The sequence below is a fragment of the Actinia tenebrosa genome, unplaced genomic scaffold (assembly GCF_029948245.1).
Source record: "Actinia tenebrosa isolate PJP-AT-01 unplaced genomic scaffold, QUT_ActTen_1.0 PGA_scaffold1__47_contigs__length_23844297, whole genome shotgun sequence".
Classification (NCBI taxonomy): Eukaryota; Metazoa; Cnidaria; class Anthozoa; order Actiniaria; family Actiniidae; genus Actinia; species Actinia tenebrosa.
In genome coordinates this window covers 19606735-19624701 of record NW_028292578.1, presented here as the reverse complement: position 1 = coordinate 19624701, position 17967 = coordinate 19606735, and the positions used below count along the sequence as shown (strand labels likewise).

The 17967-nt window shown below is 36.9% G+C and overlaps 2 protein-coding genes across 3 annotated transcripts; one reads left to right on the top strand and one right to left on the bottom strand.

The window, feature by feature from the left end:
• Nucleotides 1-3573: 3573 nt before the first annotated feature.
• Nucleotides 3574-13314, top strand: LOC116305008 (intraflagellar transport protein 52 homolog). The gene is made up of 15 exons (XM_089033068.1): nt 3574-3618; nt 4165-4292; nt 4764-4851; nt 5271-5400; nt 5753-5828; nt 6162-6230; nt 6333-6459; nt 6999-7085; nt 7424-7492; nt 7847-7924; nt 8433-8509; nt 8848-8935; nt 9388-9496; nt 11500-11645; nt 11946-13314. Exons 1-15 carry the CDS (start codon nt 3595-3597, stop codon nt 11976-11978), a joined length of 1329 nt encoding a protein of 442 aa, XP_088889194.1. The 5' UTR covers nt 3574-3594; the 3' UTR covers nt 11979-13314.
• Nucleotides 12511-17553, bottom strand: LOC116308935 (uncharacterized). Of its 2 annotated transcripts, none has more exons than XM_031719453.2 (2): nt 17447-17553; nt 12511-15367 (listed from the first exon to the last, which is right to left on the bottom strand). In XM_031719453.2, the coding sequence occupies exon 2, from the start codon at nt 15248-15250 to the stop codon at nt 14126-14128; it is 1125 nt and encodes a 374-aa protein (XP_031575313.2). In that variant the 5' UTR covers nt 15251-15367; nt 17447-17553; the 3' UTR covers nt 12511-14125. The 2 variants fall into 2 exon arrangements, with proteins under 2 accessions (XP_031575313.2, XP_031575314.2); XM_031719454.2 differs by having other exon boundaries at nt 12511-15287; nt 17447-17528.
• Nucleotides 17554-17967: the final 414 nt, after the last annotated feature.

The window sequence follows — 17967 nt, the reverse complement described above, 5'->3', positions numbered from 1 at the left end:
ATTTCCGGTCTGAAGATGGTCAACAAACTACTGCAGTAAAATGTGCAACTGCGACAAGACACGACGAGGATGGTCAGTTGGGTATCGTGGTAGAATATATGGATGGCACTGATCTGGATGATTCTACGACTTGCTTGTCTATATAGATCTATTATTGTAATTTGTTTAGAGATGATCTGTAAACTACTAGCAAATGATGTGCAATACTGCGTTGGAAAGAATCTCTGCACAGCTACATGTGAGTATGTATGGCTGAGTCTGTCACTTGCCCGTCTGTATACGTCCAGAGACATATTGGGTCTGAAGATGATCTGAGAACTCCTGGACAGATTCCAACTCGTTGTCGTCAAGACCATCTTGATACTTGGAACAGCATGTTTAAGTATGGTCCTGGAGCTGAGCTCACTAACAGGTCTGTAAACCTGTAGGGTTTTAGTTGTGGAACAACTATTTTCATCCTGAATACTGGTAAGGCGTAGCCTCAATTCGGGATTAGCACCATGAAGGAGAAGCTTGGGTCTTGTAACCTCTTTAAACAATTCGATGACATTAAATTGAAGGTGACTTCTGTTGCTAACAGGACTGTACAGCTGTAAGCTTGTAGCTGAGCTGCAAGACCAATATTGCTTCTTCCTCCATGACTGCTCTTCTATGTTTTCGGAAACGATTCTTGACTTTGACTTTGATCTAAGAAGTAATAGAAACACTGTTGATAAAGTATATGGGCTAAAATCCATTGCATGCAATGATTAGAATATGGACTTTCGAAATAGTCCCAAAAAGCAAACATGTATGTCCAATGATACTATGGAATAAACTGCAAACTATGGCTAGTTGTAACACAAGTTAATCCAATCAAAGTTAGACTTCATAGTAGCACAAGTTGCTCACCTTTTACAGATGAGTACTGAGATGACAAAACCAATCAACGTCACAGTTAATAACAGGATAATAAGAAGCATCCATAATACCAGGTTACTGGAGGCCGAAGATGATTCGTAAACGGCCAGTGCAGTACAATATAAGTTGCGAACAGGAACGAAAGGTTCTGGCAATAAAGATTAGAAGTATGTTACACTTAACAAACTTTTAAATGCTCTTTCGACCATCCAACCATCCAACCATCCAACCATCCAACCATCCAACCATCCAACCATCCAACCATCCAACCATCCAACCATCCAACCATCCAACCATCCAACCATCCAACCATCCAACCATCCAACCATCCAACCATCCAACCATCCAACCATCCAACCATCCAACCATCCAACCATCCAACCATCCATATTTTATGGATAGGAAATTTGACAATAGACATAAAACAAAACTGAAAACTAAATATTGCAAAAAGTAAAAAAAAGTAAAAAAAACTTACCAGCAAAAATAAAATCAAATGTAGCTGCACACTGCGAATTTTCCACCATACAGACATCGTGTCTGTTGTAAACAGCTATGAAAAGCAAAAGTTTCATGACCAGGATTAATGTATATATATTAATACTTGATTTTTATAAGACCAAGCGCGTTTTTAGAATAACCTTTTTTGTTTATATGGTTCCAGCCATAAAACTGTGTATTTGTATCCATACTTGAATTTATTTATGAAATACACCCATGCGTACATCCTTATATCTATCTACTAATCATCCATTATCCATCCATTATCCCCTCTCCACACCCACCCATGCACCCGTCCAAGCCTACATCCAGTTATCGATCCCTTCAATTCCTTTGATCCTCCATTCATCCTACTACTTTAAATACATCTATATTCCTCCCTCTCTAGTCAAATAATTCATCATTTCAGCCCTTCCTTCCTCTATTGAACCCGATACATTCATTTTTCCCTCTATCCCGTTCTCCTTCCCTCCCTCCCCCCATCTGTCCCTCTATCAGTCGCTCCTTCCTACCTTCCTACATCCCTGCATCCCTCAATCCCTGCATCCCTGCATCCCTGCATCCCTCCATCCCTCCATCCCTCCATCCCTCCATCCCTCCATCCCTCCATCCCTCCATCCCTCCATCCCTCCATCCCTCCATCCCTCCATCCCTCCATCCCTCCATCCCTCCATCCCTCCATCCCTCCATCCCTCCATCCCTCCATCCCTCCATCCCTCCATCCCTCCATCCCTCCATCCCTCCATCCCTCCATCCCTCCATCCATTCACAAAAGCTAGCAGCCATCCAGCTATCCAAACCTCCACCCCTTCCACTCTACCTCAATATTTCGCGATTTATTAATAATTTTTATTATTATTTCATAAACATAATTCACCCTTACCTAGCGCTGTGGTTTGTCTACTTGTAAGCTCTCTTTGAACTGTAAAATACAATTAAAAGCACCTTAGTGAATAAGAGTCTAAAATATCGTGGAATAAACAAAGGTTAAAGCCATCCTTGATTCACCTTACCAACATGTAATAAATATTCATTTTTAGTATTTTTTTCAAAGTTCAATCACGATCTCTTGGATACGAGCATACGAGTATACAGCATGATAAAATACGAAAATATACGCTATAAAAGTTTTCCGGCGCACATGTCGAATATTTGCTTTTTTCCTTTGACTTATGAAAGTAAATGAAGAAAGGCAAAACACATGAGCAATAATTAAAAGTAACCTTTCTGTTGTCCAATTTCGCCAATTTTTTTCATAGCGCTTCAATTGATTTTTTTGCTTGAATTCCGCGCCTGCTCAGGAGGAAAGTTTGTTTAAAATTTCGGCGCTTTATGGGTTCGGAATTTGTTCGTTAAACATCATATTTCAGTTATCCAACAGTTGATACTCAAGCTCTGTATGATTTGGTGCGATTTATTAGCATTATATCCTTTCTAAAGAAAAGTCGAAAACCACACAAAATGGGATTTTTTGGCAATAATCAAGAGTTTTTGGTTTTTTTCTTTTCATTTTTTTTTCGCTCTAAAATTAGAAACTGTCATTGTTCCAAAGCGGCTCTGGAACTTTCATTTCCATGTAATGCAAAATCCTACGTACTACATGGATGTTGGACAAGAATAAAAACGCTAAAAAAAACAAGCGCTTTTAAGTGAAAAGTGATCAGCGTGGAGGGCGCAAAATGTGAACAGCAAGAAACGAATATCGTCGAACTTCGTACCTTGGTATCCTTGACCAATAAGACAAAGTATGACATATTCCTTGTAATCAGGAACGAAGAACGTTAGAAGTTTATGGACGGCGTATAGCAAAAGCGCTATTTGCCACATTTTCTTAAGACGTGTTTTTCACTAGACAGTCATTTATCTAATTTTCACTTCTAATGAAATCGAACGTTAATCAACTCATTCCCATTATGACGTCACTGTGCGCGCGACTTCATTAAGTAATCAAGTCCAGGCTCTTGGAATCTTAAAAATAAAAAATCTTTCTTTTCGCATGTAGAAAGCTCTCTTTATTTTCCACTGCATAACGTTTTTTTTACAAGAAAACACTCAATTGTGTTAGTGAGACGCCGTTTTTTCGACCTGTTTCACTAGAATACTCCCTTGGGCTTCCTGTGTTCCAATTTATTTAGTACTCAGGCCCCGTTGATATTTTTAGAGAGAGTCTGAGTTCGATAAAGAAATGACAAAATGGCGCCTGGGACCATGAATCAGGTAAGCGAAAAATCTTGGACAAAATCTCTTATTTTTAGCTTATTTTCTAAACAAAACAGCAAAGTTATTGCAAGAATAACATATCTAAAGTATTCCAAATTCATCGTCTTTGAAATTTCAAGTGTCTTAGGGGTAAATATAGCGTTTATTAGCGATGAAAAACTACGTACTTGTTTATTTACGTAGTTGTTGCTAAGCTGCTTGGACCAGCATCGTACGATCGCAATCGATGTATTTATCTATTGTGAACTTAAGTTTTATTCGTCATTAAAATTAAGATAATTTGTCCTTGAAATTATATTTTCGTTTTGGGAAAGAGAACTTGAGTTTCTGACCGTTGCAGAAGAAACCTCATCGAGAAAACACAACTAACTTAACTTTCAGAATTTTAAAAATCCCCAAAAATAATTGAATAATTAAATTTTTGTTATTATATTTTGCGAATTTGAAAAGCAGTATGATTCTTCTATTGGCTTTAAACATATAAATTTATACAGTCACAAAACCACACAAAAAAATAATGTATAATTATCATTTATATCTTAGGAAACAAGTGATAATCAACAACAAAGCAACACGATAGTTTTTGATACATCTAAGGCAGAACTTTTCAACCCAAACAATGGATTCAAGTCACTCGCAAGAAAACTACGCTCAAACTGGAAGATTATAATGTAAGATAAATTCAAACATGTACCCCCTTTCCCTTTCCCTCCCCCTCCCCCTCCCCCTCCCCCCCACCACCAACCCTACCAAGTACATTCAGTTTAATAGTATTGAAGATACTTGTAGTATCCACCAATAAATTAGGCTTTCTCGCCTTTCTTCTCTAACCTGTATATGGAGAACATCATTGAAGACCCATGAAACAATTTTGTAAGTAGGGGGCTTGTCTCCTGGTTGAATTCCCTACCACAATTGGAGGAATAATGTACAAATACCATCAGTAATAAATTGTGTGGCTGTCAGTGCTGCGGCCTTACCAGAATTCACTGAAAATGAATTTTAAAGCTTTTTTTGGATACGTGTAAACTACACGTTATATGAATGTCTGTCATTTATATTGTTGGCAATATTTTTCATTGTCTTCAACATAATAATTTTCATCATTGTTCTAATTACTTTCCATCTTTCTTCTTTAACAGCAATAAAGATGAACTATCCCTTGAAAAAATTGTAACAGCTAAGGTGCTTGTCTTTGGAGGGCCAAGGAAAAAATTTACAGCTGTCGAGGTTAGTATATAAACATATATTTTAAAAGACTCGCCACTTAGTGAGCATCCTCCTGCATGTTGTGTAATAATTTTTTAATTTTCTTTTAAGTCTTGGTTTTCATTCATTTTAAATTTAAATATGGCGTAGCAAGGATGTGAGCCCCATGTTTCGACATACCAAGCAGGAACCTAAATGTTTAGGATTCTTCTAAAACTTATGTAGAAGGCTTGAAGAGGGCCTGTTTTTTTTTTAATATTTCTACAAGATGGTACACTAACAGGTCATTTAAAACCAATTTCTTATTGTAGGAAGATCGTTGTGACCTTTTGTTATTTATCATTTCTGAAATAAAAAACACCGTCGGTTGGAAATCTGTAATCTTAGAAAATTCTAAATTCAAGTGTATACACCTATTTTTTGTTTTCTTATTTTCCCAGTTTGATGTAATCAAGCAGTACATTGAAGGTGGTGGCAATGTGCTGGTGTTGATGGGAGAAGGTGGAGAAACGAGATTTGATACAAATATTAATTTCTTACTGGAAGATTATGGAATCATGGTTAATAATGGTGAGCATGACTATATCAACTACTACAGTATTCCATGGTACAGTAGAGTGCAAACCATATATCTATGAAATATGTGTAGCACAAAAACTAAATAACATACAGTACAGTATGTCTATAAATCCTCGAAATAGCACAAAAGCTAAATAGCACTAAATAGCATAATTCCATATAAATAGCACTAAACACATCTGTTTTATTGGTGCTATTTTGTACTGATTAGTTAGTTATATTTCATGGATGTATGGTTTTCACTCTAGTAGACTACTACAAACAAAACCAAATTTAAATGTTAATTTGTAACTGAATAGGTTAAAAAAATTTGAAAATAAATGTTCTTGTTGTTTTTTTTCAGACTCAGTTGTAAGAACCGTCTACTACAAGTACTTCCATCCCAAAGAGGCACTTGTATCAAATGGAGTTTTAAACAGGTTTGTTTAGTCATGATTTTATATTCCTTTTTCTTTCATTTCTCTTCCTTTCTCTTCCTTCCCTTCTTTTCATTCTTTCTCTTCTTGCTTTACTCTGACCTCATTGTTTGCCATAATCCTCCTCCCAACATTCCATAAATAAATAAATAAACTCTTTATTTACTGAGGGTAGCACTAAATAGCAATATGCTAACAAACCTGTGGCCCTCTAATATATAAACTATGAAGATATGTGTCTAAAAACTATAGAATTGTAACTACAAGATAAAAACCCTGCCTTTAGAATTGCTTGCTTATTTTGTTGTATCTTTGTTTGTTTGTTTTAATGATCAGAGAAATAAATAGAGCTGCTGGTAAATATGTTCCAGGATCATCGGACGCTGATTCATCTGAATTTGGAAAGTAAGTCATGGCTATATAGCAGATTGATCCCTGTAAATACTGGTAATACATGAAGTTTATGCATCCCATCCTTATTGAAAAATTCCATTATTCTGTTTCTAGGTCTGTGTCATTTGTCTACCCTTATGGTGCAACGCTGAATGTTGTCAAACCTGCTGTAGCTGTATTGTCTACTGGCAGTGTATCTTTTCCTCTGAACAGACCTATCTGTGGGTTCCATTCTTCAAAGGTTGGTTATTAGTAGAACAGTTCTTCAAGATTTACATGTACAACAATAAAACATTATATTAGTGGAATGACATTATACTTGTAAACCACTGAAGAACTGCACTTCAAGTTATTCATTGAACATATGTCTATTATATTTACATACATATCATATCCATATCAGCGCTTCACTGATATGTACACTGTAAATATAATGGACAAAGAAAAGTATTCCCATTAGATTTGAACTGGGTAAAACATTGTGTTAGCCGTGAACAGTTAATTTTTAAGCAATGTGAGCTTTTCATTACAGTCCTAGGCAAACTGCAAATAAGCACTGTGTGTATTTGCTCTCCGGTAGCAAATATGCACTGAATAGTAGCAAATTCCCAGTACACCTGTACACACTGTGCGCACTTTGCTACTGTAGCAGATATGAAGTGAACCTAGCAAACAGTGTATTTGCTACCATAGCAATAATACACACTTGCTCTCAGAGCATTGAATGTGGCTATGAATGTACACTGTATTTTATATCTATTATATCTCTATTGCTTTCAGTATTCAAGAGGAAAGCTAGCAGTACTTGGATCCGTTCACATGTTTAGTGATCAGTATCTTGACAAAGAAGAAAATGCCAAAATCCAGGTGAGCTATCAAAATGTTTGCAAAGGGTTATTATTGCATTACAGCAACATGTTCGGTTGACTGCATCATTATGACATTGTTGCAATGTACATTGGATTCCCTTTATTGCGAATCTGCTGAGGTACAGGGAAAATGTTTTGAAATAAGATTCAAGTTATTCAGGGTAAAATATGTAGTGAAGCTAGTCCATAGGATGTGGCCTCAAGTTTGAGATAAGGGAATGTTTGAGATATCTGGGGTTCAATATAACAGGAATGCCACTGTATTGCATTAATTACAGTTTTCTTTCAAAAGATCAATTACTTGCTAATTTTTCATGATATTTTGTTTGTGTTAAGGATGTATTGTTCCAGTGGTTAACTACTAACGATCTACAGCTGAACAGCATTGATGCTGAAGACCCTGAAGTAAGTAGCCAGTTGAATGCAATGACAAAACATTGCAAAAGTAATACAATGCAATATTGGTAATCTGGGTATGAGAATATATATGAAATATTTATTTGTACTGCAGTTGTAATGTATTAAATTGAGCTGATCCTCGCAGTATGTCAAGCAACTTATGCAGCTGCAAATTGAAAGACTTGGAAAAAATTCTGAATCTTGAACGGGATTTGAACCCTTGCCCTTGCGATTCCAAGTCTCATTTGGTAATCTGGGTTTAATACATCAACATCTCAAATAGAGCAATGATTGTGAACCTTGATTTCAATAAACTGCAAATAATGCAACATTGATTATTAATTTTGATCTTTTCGTTAGATCTCTGACTACCACTATATCCCAGATACCTCAAATCTTGCTGAACGACTCAGAGTTTGCTTACAAGAAGGAGACGAGGTAAAATCTGTTGAGAAATTTATATGTATTCCATTAATTTAATTTTTCAATAATTGAAATAAACTTTACAACTGATTAATAAATTCAAAACAAATTAAAATTGATAAGATGTTATTTGAGGGAGGAGGAGGAAGCAGTAGAAAAGGATTTTAAAGTTATCGTTTTAAACTCATGTCTGGGTAGGAGACTAGATGGAGCTATTTGTACTGTATTTTGCTGTTTTTTTAGTCACTTTTCAATGCAATATCTGTTTCCAGAAAATTTTCATACCCCACTATGGATGGAGGAAATTTGAAAAAAGGTCCTCCCACTCCTCTGGAATTTTCCATTTTCTTCCATACAAACATTTTTGTTTTTCTTCTGACCCCCCACCCCCTGAGAATTTCCAATAATATTTCCTCCATGGTGGAGTATGGGTATTTTTCTGGAGCCACACAATCATCAATTAAGATATTGCCTTCATTACTTCAGTGCATGATTTTTCATTTGTATTTCTTTTGTATGCTAGATTCCTCGTGATTTCTCAAAGATGTTTGATAACGAGCTGTACAAGCTGGACACCAGTGTAGTACCAGATGTGATTAAGTAAGAAAGGCAATAGTCCCCTTCACAGTTCCCTGCACCATAATGAAAGGTAGCCATGAATTTGCATCGAAGCAAGACGAACATTGAGCTTGCAATGATAGAGACATGTGAATAATTGTCCAAGGTGTTTAACAAAAGCCTCTATCATTGCAAGCTCACCATTTGTCTTGCATCAATGAAAGTCACTGTTACCTTTCAAGATGGCACAGGGAACTGTGAAGGGGGCTGTATTGTACTTTCATGTATAACTATTGCTGTTTATAATAATCATTAAGATTACAATACCTGGACTTTATCGTTAAGATATCTAGTATCTTGATATTTCTTGAATTTTCTAGATCTTTTGAAGAACTGCATGTGAAACACGAGGCTTTACAGCTTATCACCCCACAGTTTGAGACGCCGCTACCACCGCTACAACCTGCTGTAAGTATTGAATCCCCGGGTGGGGTGGTACTCCCATATATGGACTTTACGGGGATGATCCGCTGAACAGGGTATGATTTTTCGAGCTTCTTGTCATAAACAGGGTATGCAATTTCACTCGAGTTCCAAGTTCTTCCTGAGTTTCCTGTCATATTCAGGGTTTCTACTTTCGTTTTGACCGAAACTGCTTATTATGATCGTAAAAAAAACGACACCCGAGATGACATGATAATTGAAACAGGAACTCAGTGCAATAAATTATATCTTTTGTCATGACAGGGTCTACAAATTTGAGTTTTTTTGTCATAAACAGGGTACCCCTGTCAGAATCCCAGCGGAACACCCCTACCCAAATTCTGGCGGAGTACCACCCCCCCCCCTCTCCGGGATTGAATCCTGGGATAGTTTAGGAGACGGAGACAATATAACTGTTTTCAAATCATCGTTTCCAGGTGTTTCCTCCAACCTTTAGAGAGCTACTAGCACCTGCTCTAGACTTGTTCGACTTGGATGAAGCATTCTCTTCTGAAAAAGTCCGATTGGCGCAGATAACGAACAAATGTAAGTCATCAATCATGATAATAATATTATAATGATAATGATAAGTCATTTGAACACCATGTAATAAAAAGTATCCTATTTCCATCAGTCCCTTTCACGCTCGATAAATAAGAATGGGATAATTGCAACCGTGTTCGGTCAAAACAGAGCAGAAAGAAACTGGCAATGATGGTGGGAGGGAGGGATAGATTGAACGCAGTTGCTGGTCGGAGAGGGTGAGCGAGAAACCGGACAAAAGGAAAATATATAGGAAACCGTCAATACTTCACTTGCCACTAAAGGCTCATACGGAACTACGCGAGGTAAATTTCTTAGTACAAAATCTAGCGTCTTCATTCTCTGGGGTCACACAGACACGTACGACACTGGGGTTACACAGACACGTACGTTACTGGGTTCACATACTGTTGACACATCAAGTGGCACTAAGATATAAAATCTACGTTATAAATTTGAGTACATACCATATATACATCAAAAAGTTAACGAAATTGTACAAATTAGTGCAAAGTTTCTTAGGTCAACGGTTCACTGAACTTCAAACTAATTTGTGCAATTCTTACAAATTTTTTCAGCGATATACGGTATGCCTTCTATTACTGTACACGCTAATACCAACTGAATTAAAACAACGTGTCGGGTGTTATAATAGTGTTGCTAGCCGTAATCGAAAAACATAAGACAAGTGCAGTAATTAGGATGAATGGGGACCGGAGTAAAAGGTGGTGAATTAAAAAAAAAACCCCTGAACATGAAGCAAACATTTTGAAGTATAAAGCAAATGATAGGAAATGAGAAGCGAATAAAACAGTGAATAAAGTAAGAAAACTAACACACCTTCACGACAGGAATGAGACCAGTAGAATCAAGCACGTGGGGAGGGAAAATAAAACTAGGTGACAAAAAGCAAATTACAATAAAATAACTAGCCAGAAGTAAATAATTATTGTAAAATAGCTATGAAACGACGTTTAAAGTAAAGAAAAAACACTACTGTGCCAACTACAAAATGTAGGGAAAGGTTAATGTCACACATGTGAAATAGGGAGGACACCTAGACAAAGATTTAAAATAGATTCACCTCAAACCTCGACATTCTCAGGCTGTTCTTGAGCAGACGAAGCAGGAACAGGAATACGAGCAAGAAAGTAAGCGGAAACGCGAACAGGAGGGTTATCTAAAAACTTGAGCAGCTTCCACGTTATTGGGGCTGGAACTTCCATTGGAAAACGTCAAAGCCATGTTGCAACCTTCATACAAAACAGCGCGAGGTTGATCTGGGGGAACTGTATTTATACTCGCTCTGCAAGGGACTCGTACGAATAGGTACTGAACGTATGCCTCCGTTGACACGAGTGTAAAACGACTGCGCATGCTCTGAATCCGTATGCAAATTAGTCAAAACATAAGTAAATTTGACTTTCAAACATGCCTGATAAATTGGACTTCACAAAATGCCAAAACATAGCGTCCATGCTTGAAACTTAAGGCAAATTCTTTCATATTGTGTTTGTTAATACAGTATCTTGGTCTGACAAAAGTATACTCTCAAACGTTTTTGTATACTTGGAGAAAACAAACGTTTATTTTCTCACTCAAACTCTTCAAAATTCTTAGGAAACGTGCTGAAACGTTTTTCTATAGTGTCGCCTCCGTTGGGACGAGAAATTGAAGGGTTAATGAAAGGCTAACGGAGTATTAATGTTTGAACCACTGTTAAGTATGTCTGGTTTTCCACTCTATGAAAAACAACAACTTTGATGTCTAATATCCTTGGCCCTGCTGCCTGTAAGGTTGAATAGTGAAATGGGCCCTTCTCAATCTTGAATGCGAGGCTAACATGGACATACAAAAGAAATGCCACGAATTCCATCGAGAAAAAGTCTGATTCCTTTTTTATTTTCATGTTAGCCTCGTATCCACGATAATTTTGAGCAAGGTTTATAAGGGACCTTAAACGTTTTCTATTATTAATCATTATTTTTTATTAATTTCCCCATCAGGTACAGAGGATGATCTCGAGTATTACGTACGAGAGTGTGGGGATATCCTAGGGGTTACCCATAAACTCCCTATCGATAATCGTGACGCCAAGCACATACTAGACCATATCTTTCATCAGGTGGTGGAGTTTAAGAAATTAAACCAGGTAACAAGTTCTTCCTACTCTCGACTGCATGATATATTTTCCTGTTCGATAAACAGCAAATAAAATACACTATTCATTACCTTACCTTGGGAGCCAAAACATTGAAAACATACTATCCTCAAGAGAAATCACAGTCCTCAAAAGAAGAGTAATCTTTCGTTTTGACCCCCAGGGTGGGAACTAGTGCAAGAGATCTATAAGTTATTTGCAATCATTCCCAAGAGAATGAAATAACAGAAGACATGACGGCTATGTTGGTTGTTGAACTAACTCTCATAAGCACTTTTTTTTTCATTTTAGGAGGCTGATGATACAACAGGATTGACCAACTAGATGTACTAGTCTTAAACCCCGTCCACACGTATCCGGAAATTTTTGTACCCGTAAATTTTTTTTTGCGGATACGAAAATGTTCGCGTCCACACGCAGCGTATTCGAATCGTTTTCACTCTCCACACGTATCTGTAAATTTTCTTGATCCGCCCTGATGCACGCTAGTATCTAGTCCCTTTGATGGATAATTTTTCTCATTGAGCATGCGCAAAATCGTGTTTTTCGAAAATTTGCGGATACGACCGTCCACACGTATCCGTATTCGGAGCGTATTCGAAAATTTCCACTCTGGAGACCGTTTTCGAAAATTCTTACGGATACGGATAGAAGAATTTCCGGACAAGTGTGGACGCAACCCGTATCCGCAAAAAAAACAATCGGCGGATACACAAATTTGCGGATACTTGTGGACGGGGGCTTAACATCTTATTCACTGGGTAAAAACGCTACTCTAACGTAAAGATACTAAGATCACTCATTGGACAAACCCCCTAGATAGGCTCCTAGATAGATATCATTTATTGGATGGATATAGGCAGTTTCATTCATTTTATTATCTTTTCATTGATCCATATTATTACATTATCTAATTTATCATTATTTTAGAGCGGTGTTCGTATGATAGTGAAGGTGCGTAACCGTGACGTAGTCTTGTTAAAATGCACCATTCTGATTGGACGGTCATTAATTTCGCGCATTATGATTGGTTCGACGCGTGTCGTTTGCTCTTACAACAAAACCTGTATGATAACTAGACAGTGCAGAGAGTGATGAACAATCAGAGCATTTGAACAAGTTCCTTATGTTACAGTTCTTAGATTGAAATCAGTGTACTGTAGCTTGAAAGCCAAAATGCATTTTGATCTTGCTACGATCTATTTAGATCGCCTTACACACACAAAAAAAGGATAAATTGTAGATTTTGACCGTTTCGTGTATAAAAACATGTATGTAAACCTATTGTATAGTTAATATATTGCAAAACCTGAATTCACTCAGTTATACAAAGTCAAAATACCTCTTGGTGGAATGAAAAAATTAAAATCCTTGCATGTCACGTACAAACAGCTTAATTTCAATCTCATGATAATTATCTACTTTCGCGTGCCCCATAATGCTTTGCGACTTGGAGTTAACCAATCAAAACGCGTAACCAATCGAAAACGCTGTCCCAAAATGAAACGTTCTTCAATTGAATGTACACTATACCTGTTTTGATCTGTAAAGTACTGATTATCAGTTCATTCTGAGTTCATTTTGCAGAACATCAAAAGGTTTGTTGTTACAGAAAATGTCTTGACTTACGAAGAAATATTAAAAATTTACTTTAAACTTTTTCATCTCTTTCTGTTTCTTACTGTTCCATTTTATATTTGGATATCAAACGAGGTATTTTCAACATTGTCTGATCAGCCTTCAGCAAAATAAATGCGGTTCAGTTTTTCCTCTGGTTACCCCCCAAAGCCGCAAAGTATTATGGGTATGGGAAAGAAGAGAATTGGGAACCTATTGTTATGTACTCCAAATTAAGCTTCATTCCGACGTGCTACAAGGGGTCTATAGCATGTCATTTTATGGAACTTAGTTTCAGGGTAGAATTCCTGGATATTAAAATTACAAACCATTACAAAAAAAACTAGACGTCAGAGAGAGCACCGAAGCTTCCAACGGCTTGTTTTAGCTCTGTTACGTGCTGCGAGCCTTCGTTATCATGAGTTCGCCAGCAAAGCTCATGCGCCCTAGAGACACTAATGGCCGATTTGTGATAGAAAACGAAAAGCCCCATTTCAGTATATCTCGGCCGGCTTTCCACAGGAATCCCAATTATAACCAAAAACGCAAATATTTAAAAAGGAAAAATGCGTAAACATTAAGTCACTTCCACATTTATCAAGTGATTTTTTTGAATACGGCCTGGTGTGGCTGGACGGTGGAATCGGTATGAAAGTTGCGGATTTAAAAATATCCGATTAAAAATATCCGTTTGTGAAATTTTAAAAGTGCTGGTATTGTTAAAGTTGTGTATTATTTTCTTTACATTTCCTATTTCAAATGTGAATATTTTGACGCTGATATGAGGCCAACCCTAAGTAAATGAGTCTGTGATCAATGAACATGGAAGTGTTTTACGAGCTTGGTCACATGCATCAGCCGGATCGTCCTTGGTGCAGGGACTTTGAAGATTTCCATAGATTGATTAATCCCATGACATCCTCAAATGAGGGCTTAGCTTTCAATTTTCCTTGTTTTTTTAACTCGTCGGCCGCCCTTTTTGCTCCTTCTTCACTAAGGACTTTGGGATGCGCGGCTCGGTTTCTCTGCTGTCGTAGTCGCTTAATTGCTTCTATCAAACGTTCGTTCTTCTCCCAATCTATTTTACTTTGCAATTCTTTCCACCTCCTCTTGGCATCGTTTTGCTCTTCTTCACTGAGTATTGTGCTATCACCAATATCGTCTGTAATGTCCTTAACTTTATAAGCACGATGCTCATCGTGGCAGTGCTTCGGCATGACATATCGATACCAGTTTGTTTGCAAGTCTGAACAGAGTTGCCCAATGTACAAAATGTGCTTATTTTCTTCTGTACAGTAGCTCACATGCTTTTTACACTCATTTAGTTCACTTTCCATTTTTGAAAGTTTCGTTTTAAGTTCCTTTACTTCATTTTCGAGGAAATTGTTTGATTTAAGCATTTCGTCCATTTCTCTTGAATGATTATCTTTTAGTTGCGTGATATTGGCAGACGTTTTGTACCTCAAATCTTTTATATCCTTGTCACTCTTGGCAATAAAATCCTTCATTATGTTCTGGTGGTTCTCATGGTTTTCTTTCATTTCCTTTTCCAACAGTTCCACACGTACATCCCTTTCTTCGATCTTTTCCTTCAACCCACGTATGTCATTTTTAAGCTTGATTATTTCGTTTTCCAACTGATCCTTTTCTTGCTTGAGATCTACTATTTCTTCGTTTAATTCTTGTATTTGACCATTATTTTTTTGTAGTTCCTCTATTTGGTGTTTCAACTGTGTTATTTTTACCTCTTTTGTCTCTAGTGTTCCTTGCAGTTTCACTACTTTCTGAAGGAGATATCTTTTCTCTTCACCCTTTTCCTTTTCTCGCTTTAGATCTTCTATGACTTTATTGAACTTTTCTTCGCTTTTTCTATTCGGAACTTCACGCAGCTTATATTCGTTTGCTGCTATCTGTGTATTCAAGTCTTTAAGTTTTTTATTCATTTTCTTTATTTCCTCTATAAGGTGTTTCTCTGGCATGTTTAGTTTGTCAGTTCTTTTTTTCTTTCTTTTTTATCTGCGACAAGCAAATTAAAAAAAAAAAGCCTGGTGTCGTCACTTGTTTACGAATACTGAAAATATTTCAAAGAGAAGTTGCTGTAAAGGAAAAAAACACGTTGTTATTGTGAGTACTCAGTTCAGTGTAAGCATCGCTCCATTATTCAAAACTTTATCTAAGTTACAGATTCTTCAGGAGGATTCTATTAAAGAAAAATTGTTAATTGTATGATGAAATGACAATTTCTTCTAATTTTGTTCAATTTGGATCAGTTGTATGGCCGTATGTGTATAATTATTAATCTTTACTCTGGCTAGGTCTTTTTCGATTTTGGCAGCTCATAAATAACGAACCGAGAATCCCATACCGCAATACGCACGTGCACCAGAGAGGTTATTTTAAACTGGATTAAAGGACACGAGTGAAAAACGTTTGCGCATGCTCTGAAACCGTATGCAAATTAGTCAAAAACATAAGTAAATTTGACTTTCATACATGCCTGATAAATTGGACTTCACAAAATGGAAAATCTTAGTGTCCATGCTTGAAACTAAAGACTAATTCTTTCATATTGTGTTTGATAATACAGTATCTTGGTCTGACAAAAGTATACTCTCGAACTTTTTTGTATACATGGAGAAACAAACTTTTTTTTTCTCACTTAAACTCTTCAAAATGTTTAGAAAACGTGCTAAAATGCACGCATGCGCAAACGTTTTTCTCCGTCGGTTTAGTGTCAATCTCGAACCCAGAGCCTGCGTTCCTTCTGGCCTGCGGTGAAGAAAGAGGGCTCTGGCATAATCCATTTTAAGAGACCAGGGTTTCTTGGACTTCCGGTATGACAGCGCGTGCGTTCATAGACTTGCTAAAAATTAAAAGAATATTTTTCCAATTTATATTTTCTACTATGATCTTTACTATGATATTTTTAGTTTGGTTTTTACTTTGGTTTTACTTTTTACTTTGATTATTTTGATTGGTTACATCTCACTTTCCAAATATTGGGCATGCGCCAAAATATGGAATATGCCAGAGCCCTCATTCTTCGTCTCATACTAGAAGAAACGCAGGCTCTGGGTACGAGATTGGTTTAGTGTAAAATTACGCAAACACCCTCGTGGGGACTATATATCTTCAGTCGCAAGAGTTCCCAGGTGTCTTAGTGTCTTCTTTTCATGGTAGCGGTCGAATATAATACCTTGTTATCAGCACACAAAATGTTTTCTTCCTTGAAGACCTGCCATGAACTTTCGAGGACAATTCGTTGGCCTGATTTTTGAATTTATTGTTAACACTGAATTTACTCGAAAACTGCCGATATGATATTTTAGCCATCGCAAACGATGAACTAATAGTGTTAGTGTGATAGTCCCAACATAGAAGCAACAGACTCTTGTATAATCCGTAGAATGCTAACACTGTCCATCATGCATTCGAATTCAAAGTCAGCAAAAAATTTAATAAGCTCGAACCAAAGTAAACTTAATATCCATTCACTAATACCAATAGAAGTTTGAACTAACATTCCAAAATCAATTGTACCCGGTAGTAGCACTAAGAATGATACAGTGCTTTTGCGAGATACATCCAAAATGTCGGACAACTTCGAGAAGGTGCGATCAAACTGCCTAGCTTTGCTGCTGGGCTTTACATCGCTCCTCAGAGTCAGGGATCTCTAGCAGCGCTCTAAACATTACTACACCAATTTTTTTCCGTCGAATATTTTATAAATTTCAGACCGTTTTCAAAGAAATTTTAAAAAATTGCATCTGAGATAAAATTTGATGACTGCGCGATTGTTCGGAATAGTTCGCGGTTTCGACAAGACATGCATAGCTTCCTTCATATTTATATCGCAAAAAATAGAATTGCACCAAATAAAAAGAAACTAAAAACAAGTCGGCGGAAATCAAAATGAAAAGGTATCTACCTCAAATTCTATCAACGGTAACATAGCGGAAAAAAGATGGAGAAAACCTTTCGCAATAAATCGAACACGCTTAAATGACTAGCAAAGGATTCAATGGTTGCCGTAGAAAGTTATCATCTTGTTCAAAAAGTCCAAGAGCTAATTCACTTGCTTCCTTATTCACTTGTTTCCTTATTACGATTTACTCGATCGATATAATCTTATATATGTATATAGAGTTATCTTTTAGTCTATTTTTTCTTCTTACCTTATTCTATCGACGAAAACCCCGCCGGACGTAGACCCCTGACAAAAAACGATGGCCGTACGTGCAGCAATTCAGCGAAATCTTATATTTCTTCCTTCATTCGCGCTATATATTGCGTTGCTCGCACTGTTATCATGGTGCGTTTTGATTGGCTGCTAAAATCTTGATATGACAGCTAGAATTCTTGGAAGTTAACCTGCAGGGATCGCGCGCGGTTTTTTTAATCTTTCGTTTATATGGTTGGCCGCGCACTGTAGTTAAAAATCAGTAATATTTCATCGATTACGTCTTAGCTTCAAACTAATTCTTTCGACCTGATTATTTTTGGGAACCGGTCAGAATAGGGCCTTGTTTCTTTTAACTTTGCCTATTCCATCAATTTCCTTACGAGGAATCAAAAGAAATATTTGTTTATCGTATTTTATGTTTTCTTCAAACAACCACAAACCCGCATGTAGTGGCCCATTCTGCTTAGTTGGCTACATGCTATTTTTGGATATCAGAATTGACATTACAAGTAA